Source organism: Drosophila pseudoobscura, chromosome 4 (genome assembly GCF_009870125.1).
Source record: "Drosophila pseudoobscura strain MV-25-SWS-2005 chromosome 4, UCI_Dpse_MV25, whole genome shotgun sequence".
Classification (NCBI taxonomy): domain Eukaryota; kingdom Metazoa; phylum Arthropoda; class Insecta; order Diptera; family Drosophilidae; genus Drosophila; species Drosophila pseudoobscura.
Genome location: NC_046681.1, coordinates 15766962 through 15781910, shown reverse-complemented (window position 1 = coordinate 15781910; position 14949 = coordinate 15766962). Strand labels below are relative to the sequence as shown.

The window sequence follows — 14949 nt, the reverse complement described above, 5'->3', positions numbered from 1 at the left end:
TCTCCATGATAGATCATTTTCTTACATCAGTATTTCCCCACTACTAGGTATCTTCTAGTCGATGAACAAAAAACCCGAGTTATTTATTTTATTGTTCTGCTGTTTGTAGGAGTTTTTGGTTTCCCACTAAATTTAAAAGTCTATTGCGATTGCGATTGTGATTGCAATTGCAGAGTAGCGCCTCCTCATTCCCCAATCTCTCAGACTCCCAGACTTTTGCGAAAACTGAATGTTAATGAATCTGAAAATGTGCTCTGTTGTTCGTGGTTGAGGCTGACTTTAGTTGCCCGCGAATCAAATGGAGATTCATTCGTCTCCCTGAGTCACAGAGTGGATGGAAAGTGAAAGTCCATTAGGCATCTGGAGTGGTGTGCAAAAACAGACCAGAGCCAAGCGAATGGGTTGCCTTTTGTTCGAATCTGGTGCGTTTCACACGCAAGTTTATTACACTTTCAACTTTGACTCGTTCGCGCAAAAAACAAAAAAAAACTATAATCCCAAGTGAAAAAAACGTAACGAAAATTTGAAATGAATTCGGGGCGAGTTACATGACAGCGCCAGCGAAAGGTGTGAAAAGTTTGGAGGTTTACTTGGAGACTGGGAGAATGGCGTGAACTCAAGATGGAGACTAAACGAAGCTGCTCTGAAAGTGCACTTCGAAAGTCATTAGTTTTAAACCATTTTGTGAGTGTTTTAGGGGTCTTAGCAGCCTTTTTAGTTTAGGACTAACATAACATCCAATGAAGGGGAATAAGCTGGAATCTACACAACAATTCCCATTGGTTTTTATACCCGGTATTCAAAGCGTATATTCAATTCGTGTAACAGATAGAAGGCAGACTTTCAGTGGCTTCTTGTCATCCACAATTTTAAAGATATAACGAGGGGGAACGTTGTGAGTTGCTGCGGACACCGCAACTCTAAGGTTATACCCGATACTAAGTCAGTATGGCTCTCCTCCGGCAGACGCCGCTAATATTAAACGACACGACAAAGAGTGCGTGCGAGAGAGACAGAAAATCAGTCTGAGCGTGACGTCGGGCGCTGCGTAGCCACTGCAAATTGATTTGTTCCTTTTGGCTAAAAAAATGGTCTGATCTGATCCAGATTCAGCAATCTAATAGATATGGTCATTATCTATGATTCTGCGTTTTTAGTTTTCTCAAATCTGCAATATTGTGGATGCAACAGATTTTCGTCCTTTGTGGGGGCGGATGGGGGTGGGGCGAAATTCTGAGATATACGTTTTATAGTGACATCTTAAAGGAGTGTGTGCACCAAATTTGGTTACTCTAGCCTTAATAGTCTCTGAGATTTGTGGTTGCCTCAGATTTTCGTCCTTTGCGGGGGCGGAAGGGGGTGTGGCGAAATTTGGACAGGAAACGGTCAAGGTCCGATATCACAGGAGTGTGGATACCAAATTTGGTTGCTCTGGCTTTTATAGGTTCTGAGATCCTTGAACTCACATTTTGCAATTGGCAAAACCGACCATGAAACCTGTGTGTTAGAGTGAGACAGAGCGAGAAAGAGTGAAATTGTTTTCGTGATTCTGGCTGTAATAATTATACGATCTGGTTAAGATTTTGCACTCTAGAAGATATAGTCATCTTCTACGATTCTGCGTTTCTAGTTTTCTCGTATCGTCGAAATTGTGGATGCCACAGATTTTCGCCCTTTGTGGGGGCGGAAGTGGGCGGGGCAAAGTTTTGAAATATTTTTGGAGCAGTGACATATCACAGAAGTCTGGATCCAAATAATCGTTGCTCTAGCTCTTATAGTCTTTGAGCATTAGGCGCTGAAGGGGACGGACAGACGGACAGACGGACAGACGGACGGACGGACAGACAGACAGGGCTCAATCGACTCGGCTATTGATGCTGATTAAGAATATATATACTTTATAGGTTCGGAAACGATTCCTTCTGGACGTTACACACATCCACTTTTACCACAAATCTAATATACCCCAATACTCATTTTGAGTATCGGGTATAATAAAACCGGAAATGCAGAATGGATCCCTAGGAATGATTATATCGACTGGATAGCATTCAATGAGTTGCGATAGGATCATTTTTCTAGCCAGAATGAGCAAAACAAATGGCAACCATCTACAAGTCGTTTGGCTATTTGAACACCTGGTTTTCGAGTGCCGTGATTCCAAAGGTTTCGACTGGTTCTTATTCCTTATTAATTGACGCAAAAAATTGCATCTTAGAAGAACTACCATCCTTTGTTGAACACCTTTTTCGAAGAGTTTTTCAGTGCACTCTGCAGACCCTTTATATTGTTGGCCTAGACCCCGTTTATCTCTTATTGCATTCGTCACAATGTCCAAAGAGCCTTCTCTAGATTGTGGGCCCAAACGAAAGCCAGTGACATTGTAAGCGATAAGGTCTTATCGCTGACCAGACCAGCAGTGATTGTTGTCGCCCCCAAAAAACAGAAGACAAAATGTTTTCCTTCGTGTTTTATTCAAACAAATCAACGGGCAGTGACGATCAGTTTGATTTGACAGTTTGGCGTGGAATGGTGGGGCGTAACCTGGCAGCTCTTCAAATGCGGTAAGAGATCATTGAAAAAATGATGCGGGGATTACGCGCGAGCGGACTTTTTTCCCATTTTCGAAATATTTATTTATGGGTTGGCGATTTATGGGCGATTCGCGACTGCAATCGCGCACGACGCTGCCGGCGCTGCGACGCTGCGTTGAAAAAATATGAACAAATTGTAAATAAAATCAGAAACAAAAGAATTATGATCGTGTGTCGCCGAGTATCGCTGACGCCTCCTCCCGAATGAGTCTCTGAGTCTGAGTCTTTTTTGTGTGTGTTTTGCTGGTACTCAAACGTACCCCAGACTCTGCTGCGGTCGGTCGGTCGGGGCGGTGGTTAGCAGAGCGGTCGGTTGAGTGGATCGTTGGTGTCGCGCGCGCTTACTTTTAGCACATTTACCTCTTAAACAGTCGCCCGTTAGCACATGTACTAAAAAGCACGAAGCACACGGAAAAATTGGCAACAAGATTACAGAGCCCCCCGTTAGAACGAGGCACCCACCGCGTACCGCAGCGGACGACTCTCTAGTACCCGGCGATAGCCATACGACTACGACGTGCCGCTGTTTTGGGTTTTTTTTTAACGCGTTAAGAGAATGGCCTTATCACACACGGCCACGGCACCGCACGATTATTATATTTTGGTTCACTATTATAACATTTTTCAGTGTGTTTTTGTGTGCACTCCACGATAACCATACCCTATATAAAATATATATATATACATATATTCATACGACATTTGACTCTTGGCTGTAATTGCACATTGAGCTAAATACGAAATTCAGTTAGTGCCTTGGTGTTAAAAACGGTTTAGGTTTTTAGCACAACGTTTAAGGGATTACAACAAACGATCGAGCAGTTTCTCAACGACCACAGGTGAGCAGAGATCGGGGTTCCATTGAAGGTTCTACGGAAAGGGTGCGGCCTGCACATTGGTAATTAAGAAAGTTGACATTTGTGTACACGCCCCGAGAAAAGATAAGGTTCTTTGAACTGGCAGCGAACTGCAAAAATAATGGATAGTTATTTGATTCGATTTATGGGCGAAACCTCTATATATATCCTAAAAGACTACTAGGGATGTGGGTGGTAAAATTATTCAATTGGGGGTTGAATTACGTGATCTAAATCGTTTATGCTTTGAAGGAAAAGAGTTACACTGAAATGTGGTAAAAGTTCAATTAAATGATTTTTGAAATACATTTTTCTATTTTGTATTTCAAAGTTTTCTTTTAAGCATTGCCTACGTGATCTAAATTAAATTTTCTTTAAAGGAAATGACGTTCTAAACGTCTGAAGACAGGGAAACCGCTAGGAGGTGCAATGAATATGAAGTTTACTAAAAGAGTAAAGGACAGAATTTATGAGTTTTGTAAACCAATGGTAGATTTTTATGAATATTTGATTTAGTTAAATGTATACACAGTAATAGCAGTCTTTGAAAGTGTTTTAATACCCTAACTACGACTATTACTTAAAAGTAAAGGCATTTATTATCTATTTTTCAATAGCATTTACCTTTTTCCCATACATGTACTAAAAAAATGTATTTGAAAAGATTAATTTATTTGCAAAATCAGCACTTCCCTTCCTTTGTTTTACATGAACTTCAACTGAAATTTCACAAATGCAATTTCTTCATTACTCAAGGCTTATTTTGCGCCAAAACTTTTGTAAAAGCTGTGTGCTAAATGTGCTAATTCCACCTAAAGACCCTCCATGTGTACACATGTACATATATGTATATTTACTTGCCTATTTAGGCATATTACGAAGAATATCGCAACGTAGAGCCCCCTTGGATATGCAATTGTACGACAGAGTGACTCATCGGACAGGCCGAAAGCAAGCGTTTTCCGCACATACATATATCCAATATTTCATTTGAGCTTTTTTTTGTGTTTCTGCTGTGTTGTGTTTATGAAAGGCCATACCGAAAAGCCCAACGGGCAAGAAATTGAACAAAACCCGAAACGAAACCAAAATAAACAGAGGATCGTATCGGATCGGAGCGGATCGGGGATCTGTGTGTAAAAATGATCGTACAATGCGTGGCCATGCGGCTAAGAGGGTGATCGTTGGCCATCGGAGGCGATACGGAAAGAGGGGCAAAATAAAACCATTTATAACTGCATATTTTTGTGGCATATGGGGCAGGCGGCACGGGGCACATGAACTCGTGGAACTTTTGCAATTACTCGTAAGATCAACGGCGGCTTGGTGCGGGCCAAGAAAGCCAGATGGCTACGGCCTCATAGTTTTCCCCCCAAGATTTCCGCAATGATCTCTCTCCATCTCTCTCTCTCTCTGTAGTTTTTTACCTATCTTATAAAATAATTTATGCTTTTCTAAGAACATTCTCTCCGGCCTGAGGCCCTTCTATCGGAGCGTAGCCGAATGTGGTGTGCGGTGGTTGAGGTCTTCTTTTTGGTTGGGGTTTTTTAAGCATTTTATTTATAGAGGAGTCTGAAATGTGACGCATTTCGTTTAACGTTGGCATGTGAACTTTTTTATTTTTTGTTTTGTTTATCTCTCTCGTAGGTTTTTTTTTATTCGAAGCGAAATGTGAATGACTTGTGTGCTGGTACAAGTGACAATGTTTGAATTGATCAAAGCCCTGAGAGGAGCAGAGTGTCTCTCATTCTACAGACCATCGAAGGTAGAGCACACCTTATGTCATCAGGGAAAAGAGCCTTTTTCGTTTAGTCATAGATCTTACAGGGTATAGGAGATCTTATTTGGACATTGACGTGCAATGATTGGACTGTCAATTGGGCCAAGCGATACAAAGCAGAAGCTTGTTATACGCGAATCTCTGGCAGAATTGCTACATCGACCGAGGAGCGCTGCTGCATGACGCTGGATTATGCGAGAAGGGATAGAATCAAGAGAAGAACATCAGAGAGGGCACACCCTTTAATCATACCAAAAACCCTTCTCCTTCTTCCGATCCTTAAAGCTATAGCACCTCTTATATCATGTCCAAAGTATCTCCTATTCCACCGGTCTTCGAGGGTATATCACAATCATAGACCATGCCTGGCTCTTGCTTTTATTCATGTATTTTTCTGCAGGCTCCAAAGTTCAACTCCAATGGCGGGGGGCTTAGTCGTTCCACCTCTTGATGGATGCGTTGAGCAAAGCCCAAAAGCAAACAACTTCCGATTTATAATTATCTGTGTGCCACCATATACAGGGTGTCTTGTCGGTCGATTTGTCAGTAATTTTCCTACAAAACATTGTAGTTCTCCGTATCTTATCGGTGGGTATAAATTTTACAATTAATATTTTTGTTTGCAGAATCTACTATAACATGTACTAAACAGGAAAAAAATACATAGTCGCTTGCTCTTGTCTGGTATATCTCGCCGTATAAGTACTCCATATATCTCTATCTCTGTATAAGCACTCCATATAGACATGAAGGCATAGTCTTGGGCGATAAGCCAACAGATAAATGATTGATGTCACGCTCTTGAGGCACTTTTCCTCTTCTGCTTCTGATGACACCCCTTTCTTTCGTCTTTTGTGTTTCTTGGACAGCTGTCAAAGTTTTTGTTTACATGCCAAAACATCTAAATATGGTAGCATCTCATCTGCATGATTAATTAGAGTGATATTTCTTGCACATACCCGACAGCTATGACACAGACAGACAGACACGCGTGGGGGAAAGTGGCGCGAAGAAAGTGAAAACTGTTTCCTCAAAGGGAAGCAGAAAAGGAAGGAGAGAAATGAATGCGTTCTAAACTAGTGCTAAAGTGTTAGATGAAAACATTCAGCTGTTGTTGTCGTCAGTGGGTTTCCGTATTCTGGATTTGCCAAAGGGATTTGTTTACGCGTGTGGTGGGGTGCTAAGTATGTGTACTAAATGTGTTTAGACCCATAAATCAGCCACAGATCAAAGCAACGAATGTGTGAAGGCGCTACTTTTTGGTATCAAATTGTCTTCTTGTGTTTGATTTTGTCTTAAATTATGAAATGGGTTTAGATAATTTTGTATATAAGTGTACGTAATAAGTTTAGAATGTATTTTGTGCATTAAGACAATAAATTTGGTGATCTAAAGGCGTTTTATATGAATTTTTAATGTTTAGGGAAGTTTAGAGCTAAACTAAAATAGTTAGACAACTAGTTTGGTGATCTAAAAGACTATGGGAGTGGTGAAATTGACTCATAATTTACTACAGGATCTTATAAAACACCGTTATGAAATAATAATCTCTTTTGAATTAACTTATAGCTCTTAAGCTCTGTACTAAATGGGTTTCCCAGCGGTCTAAATGATTAGTTTATCTATATAGTACCTTTCTAAGCTTAAAACAGCTGTACTTAAAGTCTTTCCCAAAGATCTAATTGATTATTCGTGCATGCTCTGCCCTGTAAAGGGAAATACTAAGTTTTTATTACCTTTTAAGAAGCTAAAATAAAAGTTACAGGTAAATGATTAGTTTATCTATATAGTACCTTTCGAAGTTTAAAACAGCTGTACTCAAAGTCTTTCCCAAAGATCTAATTGATTATTCGTGCATGCTCTGCCCTGTAAAGGGAAATACTAAGTTTTTATTCCCTTTTAAGAAACTAAAACTATGAATAAAAGTTACAGCCACCTTTAATCATCACACCCACACATTTCTATCCAAATCTATGACTCTACCGTCTTGGAATAAATGGAAAAGCTGGAGAGTTGCATTTACCCTATTCGTGGCACCTGTGAAGCGTTGAATGCACCGCCCCTAGAGGCCGCCATGTGGGTGCCTTTAATTGCAGCCCCCTGCCTCCATGTGCCCCTGCCTCAACCAAATGCTAATAAGCATTTCTGTAAAGTACTCGCGCTCGTATGCCTTGCACATGGCAAAAAATTATAAATATAAATCACAAATAGCTCCCCGGAGCACCCCGCCAGCTGCACGGCGATCCAATGGGCATTCGAGTGGGGCAACAACAGCACTCGTAGGAAAATTGCAAAAATCTAAAATTGTTTTGCACAAATATTGCCTCCAGTTGCAATTTTACAATTTATAGATTTTTGCATTTCAGGCAGATCTTTGTTGTAGTATTAATGCTGATAACCCAGATTCCACATTGATTTCGAATCCCATTTCAATGTCAGAAGGGCGGGGGCCACGTCTGGAGACTGGGAGCTTAAATTATGCCCCAAATGTAAACAGGGGCACAGCACTGCACGGCAGAACACAACAAATATTTGCGCCAACGTCACTGGGGCATCCGTGTGTGTACCCGTACGCGTATTTATTTCACAATTCCGAGCTATGTAAACTTCAGGGGATATTTATAAACACATTTCACAACACGATCCAAGCTGAAAAAGGCTGAAAAGTTTCTTTAAAGAAACATTTCAATTGAAATCCAATGCCCGGCCATGATATGCTGCCACTGCAATGCCAAGAGGAGGGGGCAAGAGATTGGGCTGTCCAATCGATTAAGTAGATTATCCCCTGCATTAAAGTACAATTTAAAAATAGTTCTTGGTCCATCGAAGCACTTGCATTGATGATAGAAGCCATTATGTAGAGAGAAAAATCCATTAGAACTTGAGGAAAATCGTTTAGTACGAAGTTTCAAAGGTCTAAATACTTTCAAATTAGATAATTAATGAGCACTGATGTTTCAAAGCACAAGTATCTGCCATGAAATATCTAAGATGAAAGGTTATTGGCCAAGAAAAGAACTTGGATCAATGCGAGAGCTACAAAGTAGATTCTAAACACATTTAGATCTTTGGGAAAATCATTTAGTACGAGGTCTCAAAGCTTTAAATACTTTCAAGTCAGATAATTAATGAGTTCTGATGTTTTAGAACGCCATGTAGGGGTCCAATTAGTCACTATTCCAGTTGTACAGAAGTTTGATGTCTAAATAGGATAATTAGGGGTATTTTGAGTGTTTAAAAGGTGCCTGAAATCTACAGAAATGCGTTATTTAGTCCCGATTTCAAGATTTAAGCGTGCTAACGTGTTCTAAAAAGTTGAATTGCTTAAAATACTAAAGTGTAGGTTTATGTGGAGATTTAAGAAATACAATATAACTCTTAAAGGTTTTTGAAAGTATCGTAAATATTATTTAATAGAATTAACATTGTTTTTGGTGGCTATTGTTGTCCCAACTTGTATTCCTTAGCTCATATTCCCATATGACTCTCAATTCTTATCGCAAAAAATTGAACTAATGTATTTTCTCCCCACCCTTCTCTGTTTTCTGTTTGGTTACAGATATCGTTTTCGCTTATCGAAAATAGAACAAAATTCTGTACTCGAATGCTGCCACCGAATTGCAGAGACCGCAAAGAACAAAGCAACTGCAAAGGCAACACGAATGGAAATGGAAGGTGCTCTAAAACAACGCTCCAGATGCACTCACACTCACACCCCGAATCACATTCGCATTCGCATTCACTGAAGAGAAACTGACCAAAAGGCGAACAACCGTCGAACGAGAACGAGAGAAGCAGAAGCGGTAGCTACAGAATATAAGACACGAACCGATGTGATACTTGGAACTACAAAGAACTAAATTGCATTGCATCAAACGATATATATATTAAGCAACGTATTGAAATTGACAAAGACTTGAGTGCTAGGAGGACTTGTCAAAAAAACACTGAAGCAGACCCTCGGAAAAAATGGAGCACCTCGATCTGGCGGGTTATCTGAGTAATACACCCACAACATGGAACAGTTTGGGCAACAGTTTCGAGCAGCAAGGTAAGGAGAAGGGGCATCGGAGAAGAGGAGCAGAGGAATGCCTGCCTTTGGGTCAGCCGTCTGTGTCTGTCTGCACTGAATGCCCTGCCATTATGGACTTTATTAATAAATTGCATAATTAAGCGGCATGAATAATGCCGCAGTGGAGCAGATAAGATCAAGAGCTGCAGCTAAATGGAATCGGATGACAGACAGATGCAGTGGCAGTGGCAGAAGGCAGTGGCAGTGGCAGGGATAGGGCAAAGGCAAAGGCGCAGGCATAGGGATAGGAACTGAGAGAGTTTGTGCCTCTTTTGTGGCAGTCTGACAGATTGTCGCTTGGCTTCTTGGTTCTTGGTTTTAGTTTTGTTGTAGGCACAGCTGGAGATGGTTCTTCCACCCATGAAGATGCGCAAATGGCAGGCACTGATGCTAAGTGGGCACTGAAACACAGAAGATGCGGCCAGACAATTAACTTATCTTTTTTCTGCATCTTTCAGATGCCATTTACTTGTCGAATTCCCGGCAAATGCTGGAGCCCATCATGGAGGAGACCAGCGAGGATGAGGAGCATGCACAAAACAGTTGGAATGGCTACCACGAGCAGCAGCAGCAGCATCGTGGCTCCACTGGCCATTGCGGTGGTGGCTTCTGGAGCTCCACAGAGTCGGAAACGGGTTCCGTAATACGCATCGAAGTGACAAAAGGTAAGCAAAATGATTACAAAAATCGCTTCGAACGGAAATAATCAATTAAATATCTTTCAGATATCGATGCAATTTCCGAAAGAGACTTTGCCTGCCCGCCCAAGCGACCCAGACGCTGCCAGGAGCCTGACCAGCCGCACAGTCTGGAGGATGGTGTGCAAATGCGACTACATCGTCGCTATGATGCCGAATCGCACAACAGTCTGGAGAGATTCCTGGCTCTGGAGGCCTGTGCCAGGGATAGCTACGGCAGTCAGGGCCAGAGGAGCAGCACGGGCAGTCGTCGGGGGGGGATCTTTGACGATTATTACTCCGACAATGATTCGTTCCACTCGCTGTCGCGCAGCTCCTCTCTGGTGCAGTTTGAGTCCCTGGAGCGGCAGCTGACGTTGCAGGAACAGCACCAGAGCATGAACAGCCTGGGCAACAGTTCGCCGTCGCTCTTCAACTGCGAAATGGGAGCCAGTGCCAGTGCCAGCGACAGTAATCCCGAGAGCCGGCGGGGATCAGCCAACTCCCTGTCGCTGATGAAGCGCTACGAGTCCAGCGATGGACGCCTGCATCAGACGTATTTCGAGCTCAACAAACTGAACTTTGAAGAGCAGCAGCGGGAGCTGTTCGCGAAGAACCTCCTCCAAGCGGAAATCAAGTCGGATTCCGAGTCGAGCACCAGCTCCTCGAGCGACAGCAGCGGCCACAGCCTCCTGAGCTCCTGCCAAGGCAGCGGAGTGGCCAGTGGCAAGCAGGACGGTGGTGCCGCACGACGTATACCACTCAATTCGGCGGAGAATCTCTCCGAGGATTCCGGCTACTGTGAGCCGAGCACATTGCGACGCGAGAAATCTAAATCCATACCAAAGAATTTCGACAAGCTGTGCGAGGAGGAGGAGGAGCTGCTGCTGGAGGAGTCTGCAACCGTCGTGCCACATTCCAAAAACTCCAATGGCGGACATGATTTGTGTCAGACGAAAATAGAGCAGACTACGACGGAGGCTACTACGCCAGCAGCAGCAGCAGCAGCGGCAGCAGCAATGTCTATGCCCATGCCTCTCTCTCCGTCGTCGTCTATTAATAGCAGTACGGTGAGAGCATCATCAGCATCGCCATCGCCACTGCCCTCGCCACTGGCATCGCCCAGCGGATCATCGGCAGCCTCATCGTCGTCCGCCGCCTCGTTCACTTGGCTGCGCAACAGTTTGCCCGACATACGCGAGCCGCGAGGTTCATCGTCATCGCCAACGTCCGCCACGAGTCGCCACCGCCACATCAACGCCGCCATCGATCCGTCGCCGTCGTCGTCGTCGTCTACGTCGTCCAAGTGTTTTCCAGCGGAAAACGATATACACGGCTACGTGCTGGCCAGCAGCGGAAATCCACGTTGCAGTCGGAGTAGCCGCAGCAGCAGCAGCAGCTCCTCCTCCTCCGCAGACTGCTCCCCTGTCCTTGGGGCCACCTCCCTGCCCAACGAGCTGCAGCAATTGGGGCGCCGACGAACGCGTACGCGCCACAATCGTCCCGCGCCACGGAATTGCCACAGCAACAGCAGCGGCGGCAACAGCTCCAGCGAGGACTACGACTTGGAGGAGGAAGAGCGTCGCGACGACTTCTTCCTGGACTTTTGTCAGCAGCCCAGGATTCGCAGGAGCTGCAGCTGGAACGTGGGCAAGAGGGGACTGGGGGGAGGCGCTCCATCTTCTTCTGCGGCAGCATCCACCGGTGCGGGTTACATGAACGCCAGCTATCAGAACCTTACGCTCTTGGATTACACGGATACACAGCCAGAGGTGGGAGATTTGCAGAGGAACTCCAAGAGAAGTCAACCCGCAGAAGAGCCCTTGGAACACTGCCAACCCTTGGACATGTCTGACAGGAGCAGTCAACCCTTGGAGATGTCCAATCGAAGCAGTCTATCCGGCGGAGACTACGAGCAGATCATCTGCAAGGGGAACTTCCTGCTGGATGAGCTGAGCAAAATCTACGACAAGAACGTGTCCATTCTGAATGACAGACCAGCAACAGCAGGAGCGGAGGATCAGGTCGACAGCAGCCATAAATTGGAGGCAGAGGAACCGCCCCAGGTGCAGCATGTCCAACTGACGATAAGGAAGCCGCCTCCACGCCAGAAAAAAGTCAGTGGAGACACCCAGCCCACCACCACGCCCACGCCCAAACAGAGACCCAACCTGCCGCCCGCGGCTGTCTTGAGTTTCTCGAGTTTTGGCAAGACATTCGATCAGGATCCCACAAATCTGCGCACCTCCTATGCGCAGTCGCTGGAGCAGTGCAATTTCGATGCCCAGGAAATGAGTCCCACAAAGGTGCCGCCGCCCAGGGCGCTGCCCAAGAGACGCTTCCAGTCCCAGGCGGCGGCGGCCAAGCAGAAGAGCCTCGTCAGCAGCACGCCCAATCTCTCTGCCTTCGACAACAGCAACGGGGAGACGGAGGATGACATCTACGTGAGCAGTGCCCACACATCGATGCACCAGCTGCCGCAGTCGGCGAATCAACCCAAACCTTTGGGCATTCTACTGCCTGCGGGCTCCAGGAACTCCTTCAGCAAGGAGGTGAGCTTCTGTCCGGTGGTGAGCAAGTACTGCTGGCAGGAGCAATCCTCGGAGGAGCCACAGGAGGATCCAGGACTCGGCAGCGACACTCCCGGGCACTCTGACGACGACGATGAGCTCATGGACAATGTGGACGCCACTGTAATGCACAACACCAAAGAGAATGAGAACATAGCGGCGCGCTACAATCAAGAGCAGCAGAAAAGAGAAACGCAACCGCAGGAGAGTGTGGTAGTTGAAGTGAGTATCGAGCTGGAAGAGAGAGCAACAGCAGAAGAGCCAGCAACAGCCGAAGAGAGTTTGGCGACGATCGCCACGGCAGAGAGCGATGCCGAAGAGAGCGATGACAACAACGAAAACATCGCAAACATCGCAGCCGCTGCTGCTGCCGCTGCCGAAGCCGATTCGGAGCCCCGACACGAGCCCGTTTCAAATTCTGGAAACGAGACTGCATTCATTCACGAACAACGCGCCGTCGCGCAATCATCGCAATCGACACCGTTATCGACATCGACATTGGCTTCCAGCTCACCCTCGCCATCGCACTCTTTGCCATTCTCCGCCAGTCGTGATACCGCGCCCCCTCAGCGTCCCCTGAGCCTGCATCTGCCGATCCTCAGTGAACCGCCCACGAACCGCGCCCACCACATACTCTACGCCTCCCAGCAGCTGTTGCAACGCTACGACGAGGAGGAGCCGCACGAGCGCGAGGATCGCCGCCAAATGGCACCCCCCGCCAGTGGTACAGTGGAATCCCCCACAAAACAAAAGGGTGGAAAGTCGCCGGGAAAAACAGACGACAAGCACCCGAGCTCCAAGAGTTTCCTCTCCAGATTCGCCAATGGCCTGCGCTTCTCGCTGAGGCGCAAAAAGAAGCAACAGCAGCAGCAGCAACTCGAACAGAAGCCTCCGCTGACAAAGGCAGCGCCCGTGAAGGCCACCAAACAACAGAGCAACGGAAAGTCGGCGGACTTTATACACATACCCCTGAAGCCGCCAAGGAGTGCATCGTCCAATGTCCAGACCTTGGACGACAGCAACGCCTCTGAGGCCAGCACCGCGAGTGTGCACAGTGGTTCGACTCTGGCCAAGACATCCACATTGCAGAAGGTGGTTACCGGCAAGCCGCCGCTGCCCAAACAGCCGCCCAGATTGACGCATGCGCCTCCGCCAACGGTGCCAGCAAGTGCTACCCATGCCTATGCCTCGGAGGCTTTGCTCAGCGCCGAGCGGGAACAGTATCGCGAGTTTGCGGACCAGTTGTCGGCGGGCATGCAAGCGGCGAGGATGCGGGACACCGAGTCGCCCTCGCGGGCCACCGTTGCCCAAAAGACGCAAATGTTCAATCAGCTGGGAGCCGGCTCCAGCGCCGGTGCCGGTGCCGGTGCCGGTGCCGGAATGCGCCCCACAATGGTCACTGCCGTGCCCGTGCAAGTATCCCCCGTACTGGACGATGAGGATGGATCCGGCAAAATGGGTTTGATTGAGACAAATCTGGACACCCACGAGACGGTCATCTCGGGCAAAACCCGCTCCCTAATGGACATCACCTGCAATCCATTGAGCCAGCCCCACAAGCGGTATCTGGTGAAGCGTCTGAATGTCACCAGTGCCGCCTACGACGTGGATGTGGATGATGATGACCTCCTCGATGGGGATGTGGTGGTCAATGGACACCATATCAAATCCTCGCCAGCTGCCGGCGGTGTACAGATTGCATCCGTCAGGAGACCGCACAAGAGCATGGAGTTTCTGTTGGATAAAGAGAATCAAAGGAATGTTTTGGTGAGTACCACAAATCCACTCCCTATTCCACTCCCACTGGCCGGCCCTCCCTTTTTTGTGGAGGGTGGCAAACTATTTCGTATTCGGATTCGTAGTTTTTATGCCTTTTGTCTGGCATTCCAGTCAGCAGCAGAAGCAGAAGCAGCAGCAGCATTATCATCCCTTAGTGGTGTAACGCGCAGTATTTGGGGCATGCCGCTCCCATCTTTTGGTTTGGGGGAAATCTTTTGTTTTGAAGGGGTTTATCAGCTGAAAGAAGTTTTTTGTTGCTAAAAATTATGTAGATAGCATTTTCACTGACTTTTTACCATCAAATATATCAAATTGATAAAAACGTTGAGCTTTTATTAATATTTCTTTTAAAAATTAAGAATCCTATAGGAAAAATATAATATTTTTAGCAGTTATTATATTTTTATTATTATTGGTCCAAGTGAATTATTATGTGAATTATTTCCATCAAAAATGCTTTAATTTCATCAACTTTTGATTAGATAATTTCATATAAAAGCAAAACAAGTTCTATTCCAACTTATGTTTGATTGTTTGGTGTTTTTTTTTAAATCAATTAACGGCTCAAATTGGTAAAAGTCAACAGCTTTGATTAGATAAGTATTAATTCGTATAGGAAT

At 45.7% G+C, this 14949-nt stretch overlaps 1 protein-coding gene across 8 annotated transcripts in view; it reads left to right on the top strand.

Annotated features, from left to right (window-relative positions):
* LOC6902406 (serine-rich adhesin for platelets) overlaps positions 1 to 14949 on the top strand; it is a 58472-nt gene that overhangs the window by 10779 nt on the left and 32744 nt on the right. For 2 of the 8 annotated variants that reach the window (XR_001451495.2, XM_015181513.2), the window contains exons 1-4: positions 2861 to 3433; positions 8791 to 9282; positions 9762 to 9968; positions 10029 to 14317. Coding sequence is in view for 7 of the 8 variants with exons in the window: in XM_015181513.2 (XP_015036999.2) it covers positions 9201 to 9282; positions 9762 to 9968; positions 10029 to 14317 (4578 nt within the window). In the remaining variant the exon portion in view is untranslated. Of the gene's footprint in view, positions 1 to 2501; positions 2565 to 2854; positions 3434 to 8790; positions 9283 to 9654; positions 9698 to 9761; positions 9969 to 10028; positions 14318 to 14949 lie in introns of those variants that run through there. The other 6 variants (XM_033379747.1, XM_033379749.1, XM_015181514.2 and 3 more) reach the window with 6 other exon arrangements.